General features: G+C 40.9%; 1 protein-coding gene across 1 annotated transcript in view; it reads right to left on the reverse strand.

The window, feature by feature from the left end:
* The window catches only part of MAPKAPK2 (MAPK activated protein kinase 2), a 30,678-nt gene extending 13,947 nt beyond the window's left edge, over nucleotides 1-16,731 (reverse strand). Inside the window, exon 1 of the mRNA XM_053454417.1 lies at nucleotides 16,097-16,731. Within this exon, the coding sequence (XP_053310392.1) occupies nucleotides 16,097-16,306 (210 nt within the window). The 5' untranslated portion in view covers nucleotides 16,307-16,731. The remainder of the gene's footprint in view (nucleotides 1-16,096) is intronic.
* Between the last annotated feature and the right edge of the window lie 440 nt (nucleotides 16,732-17,171).

Here is a 17,171-nt window from a genome sequence, read left to right on the forward strand (position 1 = left end):
TAATACTCCTACAAATAAAAGTTGTCAAAGCATACAATAAAAGTTAAAGGAATATTTGTTTCCGCTCTCATAATCAACTAAAGCTGCAGCTGGTTAAGGAAACAAGGTAGTTGCTTATAATCAGATGCATATTTTAGGTTTGTGAGTTCAGTGAAGAGGAAGCTTGCAGTTGATATCACGGTGCTCTGAGGCAGGCGCATGGTGACATGCAGCACTATAGAGCTGGCTGAGGAGATCAGAGACTGCCCTCTGACCTACCCAAAATGGAGGACGGAAAGAGAAAGGCCCGAGCCTGCACCGGGTCAAACTGCTATACTACAGCTCCCTCATATTAAGCCATATCCTGGTGCTCATCAACCGTAAGTGGAGCTGTACAATAGAGGTTTAAACCAGTGTATTCTGAGCCCTCTGATGCAAAACATCTGAATAAAGTGGCTTCATTTTTCCATGGTTGCCAACAGGGCCGCCATCAGGGGGTACAGCCTTTACAACTGTAAGGGGCCCGGCTGTCCTGAGGGCCGGCTTGGGCCACCAAATAGAGGGGGCCAGAGGAGCCCTGACTGGCAGAGGTCTCATGGAAAATTAGATGAAGTCAGCGAGCTAGATCCTGCAAATGTGAGCAGCAGCAAGGTGGTGGAAAAAGCGGCAGCTAAAGTAGAGTGCATTTTGAAAACTATTAGTTTTGTGCCATCCTTGGACCCGAAACAGCTTGCCTGTGCCAAAAAGATGAGTAGAAGAGAAAGTCCTGGTGGTTGGTGTGTGTGGAGGGGGCCCCAGACCATTTGTTTTGTAAGGGGTCCCAAAATTTTTGATGGTGGCCCTGGTTGCTGAATAGAAACCTACCTTTTGCCCCATGTAAACTCAGGAAAAGGTGTGTCAGGTTAGATGGAATAAAGGGGACAGGAAGAACAACTCCCATCGTCTGTAGTTAGAATCTGGAAGAAAATAGTGGTATGCACAAAATGTTTCCAAAGGGTCTACAAAAATGTGCACTATTTTTTTTTTTACCGCGTAACAGCTTTTTTAGATCAATTCTGTGTTTAACATTTCTACACAGACGAATCGGGATGATGGTTACACTAGCAGATGCCTGGACGGAGCCTATTTACAGACGGTAAGTGAAATTAACAGAGCAGAGAAGTATAAAGAAGAGCAAGAAGTAAGAGGGTCGGAACGGCAGAAGTATGTAACATTTAGGTGGGTTCTCCACTTTGACCACCGAATGTATTTAAGCTACACATGTCCTTCATGTACAAGGCCCAAGCTAGTAAAATTTCAATGTTTTGCCCAAAATTGCCCTGAGGAGGGGAAAAAAAAACTCTATTTCTCTTGCCCTTTATACTTACTTTGATAGCCAGGTTGGAGTGTTTTTATTCTGGAACAAGGCTTTAATAGCATTACTAACTTTGAAAGAAGTGAAGCACTAAACATTCGTATGAAGCAAACACTCTGAATTCTGTTTCTACTACCAGAACAAAACCGGAGAGCCTCTTTCAGTTTTACACCTGCAGCATAAAACAGATATAGCCAGACACATTTTGTGACAGAGGGCATAGAGTACCATCTGGTTTTTAGTTTACAGACAGACCTCCAGGTCTTGCTGGAGATAAAGCTATATGCGGTAATATCAAATTTTCATCCACTCAAGCTGCAAGAGCTCCCCAGCGAGTTACCTCTTATATTGCCTTTATCAGGCAGCCTCGTGTGAGCTGATAAAATATCCAAAAAAAGTGTAAGCAGAAATTCCTCATCATATTGTTTTTCAAATGTCCTCTTTACTTTATAAATTTAGTCTCCCAGGAAAACGGTTTAGATAAGGTACAGGCTGTAAGTAGAGAAGTTCTTCTTGAAGGGAAGGTCAATCCCATAAAGTGAGGGCAACCACTTTCAAAACATCCTAAACCCTGGTGAGAAAGCATGAGAACCAACAAATGTCTCCATACTTTGGGATAGTATTCTGAAACCTGGGATATATATATAGTGAGATGGCACTAAACAAGTCAGGCAGCTAGAAAGACCAAGTAACAGTGGGAAGTGAGAACATAAGCTTTTAAAGCTATACGACTAGTGCAGCCTAAGTATATATTGTAGACAATTTAGAGGGGAAGGTCGTCACTTTATGGTAACTTCCCAGACAGGGTAATCCCATTAACTCAAAAAGGAGTCTATCCCTCTTCAGCAAATTAATGTTTTACACTTATTTATTACTTCATGTTTTACAGCAGGCTGAGTCAAGTAATTTTCTTTTTATGCATTTCTTCCATCCTCAGTTTAGTCTGTGCTGCAAAGAAATAATCCTCAAGCTTCTAAAAGTATGTCATCAACTGAATAGCGCCTCCTCCATAATCCCTCTCTGAGCAATGGAGACAACAAGAATGCAGATGAAGCTTTGTTTTAAATAGAGAACTAGAGGGGGGAAAAAACAGATAATTCACGATTAAATGGACAGTCCTACCTTCATATGCACTTTAATGCATAGGGTATACCCTTTTAATTATTTTTAGAAGGATTCAACAGAATCGTCCCCCTGTGCATTTGTATGATTTTCTCAGACTCTGGGTCCATAGCTTACAGGAGGTAGGTTTGGGCACGCACACTATGAGCAACAGTACGTAGACACCACTACTAAATATGGAAATCAGGTGTTTTAGGAACACCCATTGCTAACAGGTATACCAGAACAGGCTAATTGCCCCGTATGGGTTGTATTGAAGAGGTCAGTGACTTTGAATGTGGCACTGTCATAGAATACCAAGTTAGCCACAAGTCCATTTGTGCCTTTTTTTGCCCTGATAGATCTGCAAGTGCTATTATTGCGAAGCAACTAGGAGTAACAAATCGGTAGACTCCTCAGTAAAGAATGCAAATATTTAAGTACTGATAAATCAGGGCTTGACAAATTTGTTGTGAATCTAGGCGCCAGGTAAAAAAGTTAGGAGCCAGGAGTTAGGAGTTAGTCAGCCCACTTACTAAACTCACAGCGTTTGACCTGGAAGCACGCTGGACTTTCAAGTCAGTGCTGTTTTTTTTTTTATTATTATTTTTTTTTTTTTTTTTTTTTTTTTTACTCTTTCGATGCTGATGTTCCATTGGAGCACAGCATTGACTGATATTTAGTCCCCACAAGCTTGTGGGGACAAATGTTAACCCCTGCAATGCCACGAATGTGTCATACACAATTGTGGCATTGAAGGGGTTAACGCTGCACTGTCACTCTCAGGGAGCAATCAGGCAGCAGGGGGGTGTTGGGGCTGGTCTCCAAACTCATGTGGAGACCAAAGAACCCTCTTCCCGTGTCCCTGAAGCTGCCTGTGGCAGCTGGGACTCAATTGCTGGTCTATAGACCAGCCATTGCAGGGGGGAGTCTTTGATGACTGCTGTAGGCTTCCATGCCTACAGGAATCATCAAAAGGGCTTGTGGGGGCTCGTTTTTGCTGTTGCTGGTCTGCCTGGGCTTCCAGGCAGACCACCAGCAGGAGAGCCCTGTACAAAACGGGAATTAACCCCTAAATGCCGCGGCATTGAAGGGGTTAACGCTGCACTGTCGCTCTCATGGAGCGATCAGGCAGCTGGGGGGTGTTGGGTCACCCAATCAACACACAACCCCCTTTCCTGAAGCTGCCTGTGGCAGCTGAAAACACGATTGCTGGTTTTGCAGCAACCGCGTTTTCAGCCTACAGGCTCACTCCGTGGGAGTGATCTCAGGCTCGGGGGCGGGCTCTGAGTGGCTGTGCTGTCTGCCCAGACCCCTGGGCAGACAGCAGCAGCAGCGCCCCCGTGTGGTGACTCAGCCTCTTACATCCATAATTTTTTCTGGATGTAAGAGGCTGACAAAACCTAGGCGCCAGGACAAAATTCTCTGTCGCCATGGCGACCTGGCGCCTGGCGCCTGGGATTTGTCGAGCCCTGTGATAAATTATCAGTGCTTTTTCTTTTGGCGAGGCTTCTTCGGCCATTTAACCATTCCTTTAAGCACAAGATTACAGAATAGTAGCCAGTCTGCATCATCTTGTACGATTAGAAATGGAAAACATTTTTAACCTTCTTGATGCCTTTATGGAGGTAACAGATTTTTTAAAAATTATGGGTATGTTATGCTACAGCTCCTTTAAATATGCATGTTGACTAAACAGAAAAAAAAACCCAAAATACAAAAACAGATAGTTATTTTTACATCCCTCACCCTGTTGTAGACTTCAGCTACCTTATGAATGCTTTAGCCTTTCAATAAAATGTGGAATTTTCCATGTTGACAATGTTGAATTTTCTTGGACTGTCCCAATAAAAAAAAAAAAAAAGATTTTGCTTCCACATTACATTTCATTTCCACATGACTATGCATTTCACAAATGCGTAACAAGTTGATTCTCTCAGGGGACATGTTACTGAAGCAGGTACCATAATTAGCCATGGCTCCTAACCTTTCATGACATTTTATATTGATTTCTTTATGGGAGTACATCTGGCTTGTTAAAATAAATATCCAGCTGTATCCCAGTCTACCTGGCACTTACTGTCCACACAAATCTGCCCAGCCCTGGCTTACAAAGTTAAAATATCCAGTAAAAAAAGAACAAAAAAAAAAAACCTAAAACTTTAAAGAGAAATTGGAGCACATGACAGTAACTCAACAAGAGTTGAAATAATTAAAAAAAAAAGTTCTTCCTCGATTAATTCAGACAGATGAAAAAAAGAAAAAAAAAGTTCCTGTGTGTGACAGCAAGCTGTAGAGAGCCATTCATTCATCATTTGTCTCTCTTCGCAACAGTTTCTCAATTAACAAAACCAGAAGCAGAAGAGGGGGCTGGAATTCACAGGAGGAACAAGCCATGGAGAACTAGCTATGGTAAGCTTTACAGAAAAACATGGGGGGGCAATCAAGTAAGAACACTCTCACATTCACAGAATTTCACCAAAATAAATGGAACCTAGTGACTGATAAGGAATGTATAACATGGTGTGTCCAGGCAACAACAACCTTGTAGCCAGCAGAGCTGTAAGCTGCTGATGTCACGGAGACGCACACAGAGTTGGCAGCAGTGCTGTTACCTGACCCAGAGTCACCCAGCATACATAACTAGTATGAAAATGAATGCTTGTCACACGGAACCTCTTTTACCCCTCTCAATCCCATGACGACGTACGTTCATAACATTTACTGGATAGATCTAAAGCAACTAATAGGTTAAAGACACACACACACCGTGAGAACCACACAGTTACTTAAAAGGTAAGTGTAAATGCATGCTGACCACTAATCAGATTTCTCACTGGATCAACAAACTAAACTAATCCTGTCCGTACAACTATTTCCCTGTATATTCTTCTTTGTTAAAAGAAAAAATATCTAGCCCATCTTTAACCCCTTAATGACAATTGCCGGTCCTGGCACGGCACGGAAAAGCATGTGCTTTACGACAATTGACGTGCCAGGACCGGCACGTCTTTAAACGGGTGCAGAAAGCGATCTACTATCGCTTTCTGCACCCAAAAAGCGTTGCTGAATGCCTCGACCTCGAGGCATTCAGCAACGCCGCGATCGGCACGAAGGGGCCATCTCTGGCCCCTCCACGGGGCGTCAACATCCGCCATACTTTGTATGGCGGCGGACGCCCGTTTTAAAAGCGTTTAGGAGGCGATCGACGATCGCCTCCTAAACTTAAATGGTGTCGCTGGAATGCCTCGATCAGGAGGCATCCAGCGACACCAAACACTAACCTTTTGATGGGCTGTGACCGCTCCGGAGAGCGGTCACAGCCGCAGCTACCGGCAATCTTCGCCATCAAGGAAGATGGCCGCCGTCCTGTAACAGGAACCAACAAATTTTAAAATTTAGCTAGATGGTCCAGACCATCTAGAGAACTTTGGCTCCACTTGCAGGTTGAATACAGGTACTGCATTCACCATGCAAGTCAATGGAGCCCAGCTTTCTAATCACAGTGTGATTAGTAAAAATAAATTAAAAAATAAAATAAAATTAATAATAATTAGAAAAAAATAGTAAAAAAACAGTAAAATGTAAAAATCATTTCCCACTGATGTCACTATCAGGGGAACCTCCAAGTTGAAAAAAAATGTTAAAATTTTTTTTAAAAAAAATAATAAAAAAAAAATATATATATATAAAAAATATATTTTTGTGAGCAAGTCCTAAAGTTAGCATATTAGCTTAAAACAATTCTCGCATGGAAAGAGTTAAAATACTGGCATATTAAATGCCCGTGGGGTGTCTACTTTTAAAAAATGTATGATTTGATGGGGTAAATTGAATGGGCCAGGTTCAACAACGTCCCAATTAACACGGGGGGAAGGATGGCCACACATCTAATTTCCAATTAGAAAAATGCACACGTACCAAATGTGGCCTTTTAGTTCCCCCAAAAAATGACACACCCATGCATGTGGGGTATCACTGCACTCAGGAGATGTTGCTGAACACATTATGGGGTGTCGTGTGACAGCGGCATATACCAGGAGCTGTAAATTCATACATAAAGTAGGTGTGTGGGGGAAAAATACACACACAAAAATATTACTGCAAACTTTGAAAAAATGCTGGTGGTAAAATGTGTGCATGCAAAGAGTTAAAATACCAGCATTTAAAATACCCTGTGGTGTCTAGTTTTGAAAAATATATGGTTTTGTTGGGCACACTGAAATGGCCTGGCTCAAAGATGTACCAAATAGGGCATGGGCAGTGGATCCAAATGCCAAAGTTCAACATTGAAAAAAGCGCATGCCCCAAATGTGGCCCTTTTGCCCCAAAACAGCCAGGCAAAATCATTCATGTGAGGTATCTCTGTACTCAGGAGATGTTGCTGAACACATATTGGGGTGTTTTGTGATAGTGACATATACGAGAACATTTTAATTCATACCTGAATTAAAATGTGTGTGGAAAACCAAATGCAAAAAAATGACTACCACAAAGTTTGACAAAGACTGGTGGTAGATATGGTGCATGGAAAGAGTTAAAATACTAGCATTTGAAATACCCTGGGGTGTCTAGTTTTCAAAAATATATGGGTTTATTGGGCACACTGAAATGGCCCGGCTCAAAGATGTACCAAATAGGGCATGGGCAGTGGATCCCCAAATGCCAAAGTTCAACATTGAAAAATGCGCATGCCCCAAATGTGGCCCTTTTGCCCCCAAACAGCCAGGCAAAATCATTCATGTGGGGTATCGCTGCGCTCAGGAGATGTTGCTGAACACATATTGGGGTGTTTTGTGATAGTGACATAAACGAGAACATTTTAATTCATACCTGAAGTAAAATGTGTATGACAAAACAAATGCAAAAAAATGACTACCATAAAGTTTGACAAAGACTGGTGGTAGATATGGTGCATGGAAAGAGTTAAAATACTAGCATTTGGAATACCCTGGGCTGTCTAGTTTTCAAAAATATATGACTTGATGGGGTAAATTGCATTGGCCGGGTTCAAAGATACCCGAAATGGCACAAGGGGGGAAGAATTACCAGATTTGGAAAAAATGGCTTTGAAATAGCAAAACGCTACCTGTACTTATTGCCCCATAATGGGTAGAAAAAAGCAAAAAAACATAAAAACATTGGGTATTTCTAAACTCAGGACAAATAGTAGAATCTATTTAGCAGGTTTTTTCATTACCTTTTATAGATGAGTAAAAGATTTTTCAACTAAAAGTTAGAAACAGTCATTTTTTTCTAAATTTTTCACCATATTTTATAATTTTTTTAATAGTAAATAATATGATACAATAAAAACAATGTCATCTAAAGAAAGCCCTTCTTGTCCCGAAAAAAACAATATCTAATGTGTGTGGGTTCAGTAAACGGGAAAGAAGAAAATTACAGCTAAACACAAGCAGCGCAGAAATGTTAAAAAGGCCATTGTCACAAAGGGTACAAAAAGTAAAATCAGCCTTTGTCTCGAAGGGGTTAAAGGCATCTATTCAATCTGAACACTGTCCGTAGGTAGTAAATTCTATATCAATTGTTCCAACTGTAAAGAGCTCGTCATTGCTTTAGGTGAAAATCCCCTTTAAGTCTGAGATAATTGATCTATGCAAAGAGCAAGATGTCATCTAACAGATCATCAGAGAGCAGCTGGTATTGCCCCATTGGAATTAACTAAAATATAATACTTAACCAATAACTATTTTAAAGTGACAAATGAAGTTTTCCCATAGATACTGCCGTGTTAATTCGCAGTCGATTTATGTACCTGCTGCTTTTCTATGTGAAACCGTGGAGGAAGAAAAAGTTTGCATTAGCAGTTACAATAAAAATGGCAGTCTTCAAGAATGCTTTTCTTCTTTCTAACCGGCCATGTGGCATTTTTACTTCCTCTAAGCTAAAACCTACAGCATGATCTTATCACTGCGGCGCTTCCTCATTCCTTAAAGACTACAATGATCGGGTAAGTTGTTTTATTTCTGACACATCATGTAGCCAAGGAAATACAATGTATTGTTTGCATGCAACAATTGCGGATAAAACTTACATTTTATTTCTTTAGCCACACACAGGTAATTGGAACTAAGAAAATATGAAAATACTATATGGTGAATACTGAAAAATCTGAATTGAACACTTCCGCTATGAATTTCCCTAGACTTAAAAAAAAAAAAAAAAAAATAGAATTTTTTGGGGATAAAACACTTAAATTTCACACTCTGCTAAGTTAAAAACAAACAACCCTTAGCAGATCCATCAATTTATTCTTTCCTCTGAAGGTTTAATCACATGAAAAGTAACCTTTTCCTATTTCTATGACAACAACCTATCATCCTTGCTTTCACGGTTTCATGACAATTGCTCCCATCAAAACTAATTAAAAAAAAAAAAAAACGTATTTCTTAAAATGTACATTTCAACATGACTGACTGAGGACTGGGAGATTTGGTACAAAAAGAAAAGAAACATAGTTCTTTTATAGAAGAGATTTGGGGATCTTGTGGCATTAAATTTGTTGGGGAGGAGTAAGTAAGAAAGTGTTTATAATCTTTAGAGATGGGGGGGCAACCATTTTGGATAATAAACTATACATAAAAAATATATATAGATTTCTGAGAAGGGTATGATCATTGAATAGCATCAGGAATAAGGTTTCTAAGGCCATATTCAGTTAAGTTAACCAAAGTAAGTAGATCAGCAACAATTCTATCATTTGGGTGGCTGAACCCCTCATTTTTTTAAGATGCAAGCAAGGGATTGGACATCTTGACAGAGGTCTGTGGCTACAACATAAAGGAACCAAAAAATGCTAGCTGTAGTATATACAGAAAGCTCCAAATCCACCCTCCAGTTTTTTTTTTACAAGTCATAAAATAACAGTCTAAAACAAAACAAAAAAATCCATCAGATATACAAACATACTAAAACACCAAAATTAAGTATTAGTGTTTGTGTAAATGCTTCTGAATCAGTAAAATGCATGTTTTCTAAAATCTGAACCAACATCGCCTTGAAAAGTTCATTCATAACAGTCTGAAGACGTCATAAAAAAGGCGGGTGCTAATCATGAGTTCTAGGCGACAAGATTAACCCATTTTACACAGAACGTTTAGGAAGGATCTCTTTTAGACAAACAATGATACAAATCCCATCTAATGGTAAATTATAGGCCAGGCTGGACAAATCCCTGTACAGTGTCCTAAACCGACTCCTTGATTGATATCAGCATGGTTCCTGATTAAGCTCCTCAGATCTCACACAGGGGTCAGGCATTTTCACAGTAAAGCTTCTTGTACACGTCGGGATCCACATCCCACACAGAAGGCAGAAAACTATGTACTTAGTAAGTCTCATCTGTAAAAGGTATATTACGGTTAGGCACTTATAGAGAAAATCCAACTGTGTGGGGTTTTTCTTTCCTGTAGGGTTTAGTTACCTAGAAATAAGTGCCAAGAAGGATTGTTACTTGAAGCAGATCAAAATTTTATGTGCAGTTTTTTTGCATACGTGTCTCTTTGACTTCAGACGCACTACACAAGACGCCGACGTATTGTTTCAAATAAATACACACGTGCCTTGGGAAAGAATGGCGTGCACAGTTACATTGCACACAGTGTCACGCATGATGCAGTTGGTACTATGGTTCAGACCTCCGACTAGATGTATTAATTCAAGTTGACCGTGGTTAGGTGACTACTTGCATGATACATATAAAGTTACTATTTATGAGGTTTTTTTGCACCAAATATTACATATATATATAACCATAACAACTAGAGTATGGTAGGAGTTTCCCTTTAAGAAAGGCCGATAGATTTAATAAACCACGTGACACCTTTAATCTTCAAAGCATGTTCCTGGAACAAAACTAATGCATCCTACCCAATACTGTCTGGAGACCACAGGGGCTCTATTAAGGCACTGATCCAACATCTCTACCTGTTAATACTTAAGCAATGACACATTAAGGGATTTCAGTTAACCTCTGACCATGTAATACTTTCAAACAGCCAAATCAGAGGCTGAAGTAGGTCAAGGAGACTTGTGCAGATTATGTAACGAGCAATTTCTATTCCGCTTTCTTCAACTGGCTCAGATCTACCTAGATCAGGCTGGAAATGCAAACGTTATATGGTTTACATCTATGTGTAAAATTATGAATATATCTTATACAAATAGAAATAAAACGACTGTAATAAGGTGAGAAGAAATGGGGGGGGGTGACTAATAATACTTGTCTTGACATTCTTACTCATCACAGACAAGAAAATTACTATAACTTTCCAGTCGTGTATTCATATTACACACACAGTATTATATAAATATCCAATTATGGAGTTACCTAGAAGGCCTTTAGGTTCATATAAACATAGACCAGAAACTCAATTTACATGTATAACACAGGAGAAGCCATCTCAACGTCTTAACATCAGCAAAAATATTACTTAAGGCAGCCTACACAAGGGTGAGCGGGTAGAAGAAAGAGAAACTCACGACAGGAAATGGCTTAGATACTGGTCACGACACTTTGAGACATAGACCTCAGCCGTCATGGCTAAACCAACTATAATTACTTAACAGAAAGCACAAGCTTTAGTTGAAAATTTCGACAGTTTACTTATAGAGATGGAGAGAAAAAGAAATACGAGCAATAAGTAGCCCTAATAAAATTTGGTTATATTAAAATATGTGGACACTTCTCCACGTGGACATCATAGTTCACAGGATAATACCATATGATAAACATTTTTGGTACCCCGATGATCTTGGTAAACTTACAGCATTAGATAGGCTAAGCAAGTCGCTTGTAATAAACAACTCATTATAGAATATTTCTTAAAGTAAAAGCTTTTTATATGGCTTGTTCAGTTTCTTTAGGCACTAAACCCCTCAAGACACCCTACTCAGGGCCTAAAACTGAAGCATACTTCACAATTATGGTTCCAATACCACACACAGAATAAAGTCAAGACCAATGTGTGTGCAGTGCCAAGGCGTGCATCATTTGTAACTTAATATTATTCATGCCAGAGGGCTCTACAGACCAGGATCACACTCCTATTAGTACCCAGGTCAACCAGTGTTCAGCAGGGCCACGTGACATATCACACATCCACATGCTAGACACATAGATGCTGGCTCTGCATGGGAGAATAGGTGCTTAGGTAAGCCGATTGAGGAACCCTGCTCGTGTGTCTGAGGTGGTTAAAGAGTTGTGTGTGTGTGTGTGTGTGTGTGTGTGTGTGTGTGTGTGTGTGTCGTGTGCGGGGTTCACGAGTAATCTGTGTGGCTTTGATGTGGAATGTGTATGTTTTAGTGCATTTGACTCGTTTGAGAATACCAAGTTTATACTTGGCCGAGGAGTAGTATGTTTGTCAGAGTGGCAAAGAAAAATATATCCTTAGTCTGGTGGGGCTGAGTGTATGTTACACTTTTACATATGGAGAAGTGAAAGTATCAAATTGCCTATAACAACAATAAGTGTACTTTCCTTTAAATCTATTTTTAAAAACAAAATCCCCATGCCATTATGTCTAATTTGCATGCTCGGTGTCGAATGTAAAGTAGAATGCAGAGTCAGGGACTCTTAAATATGGTAATTTTTGTTTGCGCCTGTAGAATCTTAGCATGATCAGGGTTTTTTTTTTTGGTGGGGGGGTGGGCATTTGACTGGATATTTCTTACAGCATGAAGAATCTGCATGATAAGAAAGCCTCCCCACGCTTTCCTACATTAAGGAAGTTGAAAGAATCAAACTAGACCGTGGGAGTGATGACATGTATAATGAAGAATTATACCACCATAGCCATGGGAATTGGACGCCCATGAATCCATTGATCCTACTGGCAAAAAGTTTTTTACTTGATGAAGGGCTCCACATTGTGCCAATCGGCTAAATTATAACTGACCATCGTGTATTGTTTACATGTTCTTTGCCAAGCAGATTGGACATATATAAATGTAGATTATTTGTATTAGCGCATTTGCTTGAATATAAGACGACCACCAAAAATGTTAATATTAATTTAGGAAAAAAAGAAAAGCCTGAATATATGACTACCCTATAGGAAAAAAAGTTTTACTAGTAAATATAACCATTGTCTTATATTCCAGGTCATTTTCTAATCAGACCTCAAATAGTCTTGTAGTCAGACCTCCTAAGACCCACATCCCCTGCAGCACTGCAGGGAACCTGGATCCTCCTCTCCGGCAGCCGGTGGAGGTCTGTGCAATGCGCGCAGACAACCTCCGCTGCTGCCGGGGCTTCTATGACAGCGCACTGGCATCACATGACCTTCCGGTGCTCATTCATATCAGCCCTGGCAGAAGTGCTGGCAGCGGCGGTTGTCTGCGTGCATCGGGCAGACCTCCACTGGCTGCCCCACTAGACACCAAGGAGTCTGAAGCACGGGGGACAAGTCTAGGGATGCACTGGTAAGTTGGGGGAGGGTAAGAGTGGCATATGGGGGGGTTAAAAGGAATATCAGTGAGGCAGAGTGGCATATAGGGGTTGTATAAGTCATATCGGGGGGGCAGAGTGGCATATAGGGGGTATAAGTCATTTCTGGAGGGCAGTGTGGCATATAAAGGGGTTTAAAGGTATATCTGGGTGGGGGCAGATGTGCATAACTGGGGGCAAGTCGGAAAATAAAAAAGGAAATAAAAACCAAAAATGCATTTTTCTCAATCATAGTTTTCATTAAATATGAAAAAACATGTGAATTCATATTTACTAGTAAAACTTTTTTTCTTATAGGGTAGTCATATTCAGGCTTTTTTCCTAAATTAATATTCAAAATTTTGGGGGGTCGTCTTATCGAGCACATAAGGTAATGTACATGTAAACTATCTTTTCATATTTCATAAAAACTATGATTGAGAAAAATGCATTTCTTGTTTTTACTTGCCAACCTGCCCCGGTTATGCACATGTGCTCCCCCAGATATGCCTTATACCCCCTATACACAGAAAAAAAGGAATACAGCACTCAGTAGTGACAGCCAGGGTACCACGAGCCAGGGTACCACCAAGTCCTTCAATAAATCCAAAATAAAGAAGCAGAGGCTCAGCACTCAAATGGTAAGGTGAGAAAGGCTTGAGAAAGACCTGTGTCGAAACTTCGCCAGTGCGAAATAAACTCACCTTACCATTTGAGTGCTGAGCCTCTGCTTTTTTATTTTGGATTTAAACCCCCTATATGCCACTCTGCCCCCTGATATGCCTTATCCTTATACCTCCCTATATATACACACCACTCTGACCCAGATATGCCTTATACCCCCCAATTTGCCATTCTGCCCCCCCCAGACTTACCAATGCATCCCTAGACTTGTCCCACATGCTTCGCACTCCCTGATATCTAGTGGGGGCAGCCAGATAACATCTGCACGATGTACGCAGACAACCTCTGCTGCTGCCCAGCACTTCCGCTAGGGCTTCTATGACCGAGCACCAGAAAGTCATGTTACGCCGGCTGTCAGTCATAGAAGCCCTAGTGGAAGTGCTGGGCAGCAGCAGATGTTGTCTGCGCGGATCACGCAGACGTTCACCTGCTGCCGGAGAGGAGGAGCTAGGTTCTCTGCAGCGCCGCAGGGGATCTGAATCTTAGTCTTATAGTCAGATCTCTATTTGAGGTCGGATTATAAGAGCAAATGCTCTGGAAAAAAAACCTTGTCTTATATTTAAGCACCCATCATGTACAAAATGTTTTACATCTTTAGTTGCACACACTCAAGTGACATGCAACCTTGAATATCCAAATCAGAGTCTATTCCATCCTTTATAGGGTTTTTTTTTTTTTTTTTTTTTTTTAATTGACTGGTACATGAAACATGACGGCAGATGAGAACTATTTGGACCGTCCAGTCTGCCCATTTTTCCTGATGTAAAGACTCAGACCACAATCTTAGAATCAGGATAGCTTTATCCCTATCTCATGCAAGTCTGCACATCCTCACTGCATTAGTCTCTTCAACCCGATTCACGGCTGTTCCGTTTATCTACCACCCTCCTGGTAAACTAAAACTTCCTTACATTATATCTGAACCTCCGACTCTCCAGTTTCAGACTATGGTCTCATGTTCTAACATTTTGGCTCTAATAACCGTTATCCTATAAAGAATTTACCATTTTAGTAGCCGTCCACTGAACTCTTTACAATACACTGATACCCTGTCCAAGATTGGGGTCTTCAGACCTGTAGATAATACTCTAGGTGAGGCGTGACGAGATATGTAAAGTATCTCTTTCTTTCTGCTACTAATGCCTCTAGCTATACAACCCAGCACCCTGTTTGTTTTCTTTGATCAGCCTAGGGTGCCAACAGCAAGTTGGAACTGCTGGGTTTGACTCAGCCACATTAGAAATACCTTTGCTGCCTGACTCAATTAGAATTGAGTCAGGGAGTGAAGGTATAAACCCGATATATGTTATTTTAATGTATTTCACAAGATTGTCAAACACATGCTACACTGTAGAATGCCATATTTGGGTATGTGACAGGTGTACTTTTAACACTGTACATGTAACAAGCAAGGCATGTTGTCTTCAAAAACCCAGAGACACTGTTCCATTTTAATCCGTAGTGCTGAATGCCAGCATCACCTGCTCATATTATCTATGACAGGTGTCACAGGCACTTCCTCCAAGAGCACATATGACGATTGGCTCAGACAGCTGTCAACCATATCCTGTATCTGTCAACGAATGCTGGCAATGGCCAAGGGCATTTAAAGATCTCCGGGTAAACTTTCATTGGCAATACACATATGTAGCGTCCAGAGAACCCAGGATTTAGGGAATCACAAGGTGTTTACAGACACACTATGTCTATCATGGACCGTAGGCCTACCATGAATTGAGGACTTTTTTTTTTTTTTTTTTAAATAGTTGTCCAAGTCAAAAGTCCATCAATGGATCAAGAACATATAATATTAGAATTGTTTCCAGTATTATCTTACTGGACTCTAGCTTTGAATCCACACCGAATCGATCACCTACACAGTCCAAGTAAGAATTGCGGGGGAATGATTCACTAAACAGTGAGTTGCGCCAAGATGAAAAGTTCCATTTTACTGGATTAATTATGAAAGGAGAAGACACACACCAAAATGGTGTTTAAATACAGCTAATGCCATAAAACGTGAACGTGTCAATCACAACCGAGTATAAACCCAAGCGTCTTTAACCGACGCGTTCTAGTAGATTTAGGTATATTTATATTTACCAAAATGAATGCCAATACTCAAACATAAAGCTTAGTCTACTGCTGATGGCAGGAAATTCCTGGCTTCCCCTTTTGGCACGGATGTTGTTAGGTTTTGGGGTTTGTTTCAGTGACCTTATCCGGTTAGACACTGAACAGGCTTGCACAAGGTTATTGGGGGTGGTGGAGAATGTATATCCTATCACCTTTTTTAACTACTTAAACCCAGCAGCTGTGATGTTCAAACCTATAAATATACACATATACATCCATATGGTGGATCGAAGATGATCAAGTCTCTAAACAAAAAGGGAAAGGGAGGGCAAAGTCTCAAAACAAAGAAAGCAAGCTGTGTATTAACCCTTAGCTGACACCATAAGCCATCTGTCCTCCTCTAGTGTAAGAAGACTTCTCCCCACCCCCAATCACAGGTTCGTTCTCCTACCTACCTTCAGAGCAAACTTGTCCCCAGTCTTTTTGCTGAAGATCTCGAGGACTTTTCCATTGATGCCCAGTCCCAGCACTTGATTGGTCACCTTGTAGTCGTCGGTGATGGCATTCTTTTTAATGGGCAAATTAAATTTATGTTGTTGTTGAGGTTGTTGTTGTTGTTGCTGTTGCGGTGGGGGGTTAAGGAAGGAAATCCCGGGGTTCATCATCTCGGCTACAATATCCTTAAAAAATCTTCCAATGGACTCAGACTTTCAATTGGGGTTACCGACAGAAAAGTGCAGTGGTGGAAACAACCTATCAGCGACTCTTTACATGTAGAACTTGTAGGGGCCCCAGAATGTTCGGTTCCGGGGACGTGGGATGGTACCTCCCGGTTTAGGTTTCTAGAAGGAAGAGACGTGGGGGCCCTTTAAAGGAGCGAGAGGGGAGGGCCCCTTAAGCTTCTGACATCCAAGGTCCCACCGAGAAGAAGGGCGAGTTCCCGCTGCTTTAAAGGACCGTCTAACTTAGTTTTCTATAGGCGGTAATAAATCGCCAATCCACCCCAATCCGGTCTCGTCTCAGGACGATGAAGCAAGATCTTTAACAAAACGTTCCGCCGCCGAATCACTTCCACGATGACATCACAGCCTCGAATTCGGCACCAACTGCCGATCTTAAAAGGGCAACTCACATTCTTAAAGTGGCCACACGCACGTAGGACATTCAATACCGTCTGAGGGGGACTCAGTAGTTACTGTAGCTAGATTTATTTGGGCCTAAGAGTATGGGAGCAACATTTAACCCCTTCAATCCCAGGGGTTTTTGGGTACCTCAAAGCCCCAGAGCAATTTTGCCATTTTTGCGCTATGTCGGTTCAGAGATTATTCTCTTTTCCTGTGAATAGTGTACCCATGTAAACTATATATTGTTTTTTCAAGGAGAGATAGAGCTTTCTTTTGATACCATAGTTGGATGATTTGCTGAAAAATTTGAATGAGAAATTTAGTAAAAACTAGAGAAAATTTGAAAAAAAAAACAGATTTTCCCTCTGAATCCTCAGAAAATTAGGTAAAGTGATGGAAAATCCCC

The sequence above is a fragment of the Spea bombifrons genome, chromosome 2 (assembly GCF_027358695.1).
Source record: "Spea bombifrons isolate aSpeBom1 chromosome 2, aSpeBom1.2.pri, whole genome shotgun sequence".
NCBI classification, from domain to species: Eukaryota; Metazoa; Chordata; class Amphibia; order Anura; family Pelobatidae; genus Spea; species Spea bombifrons.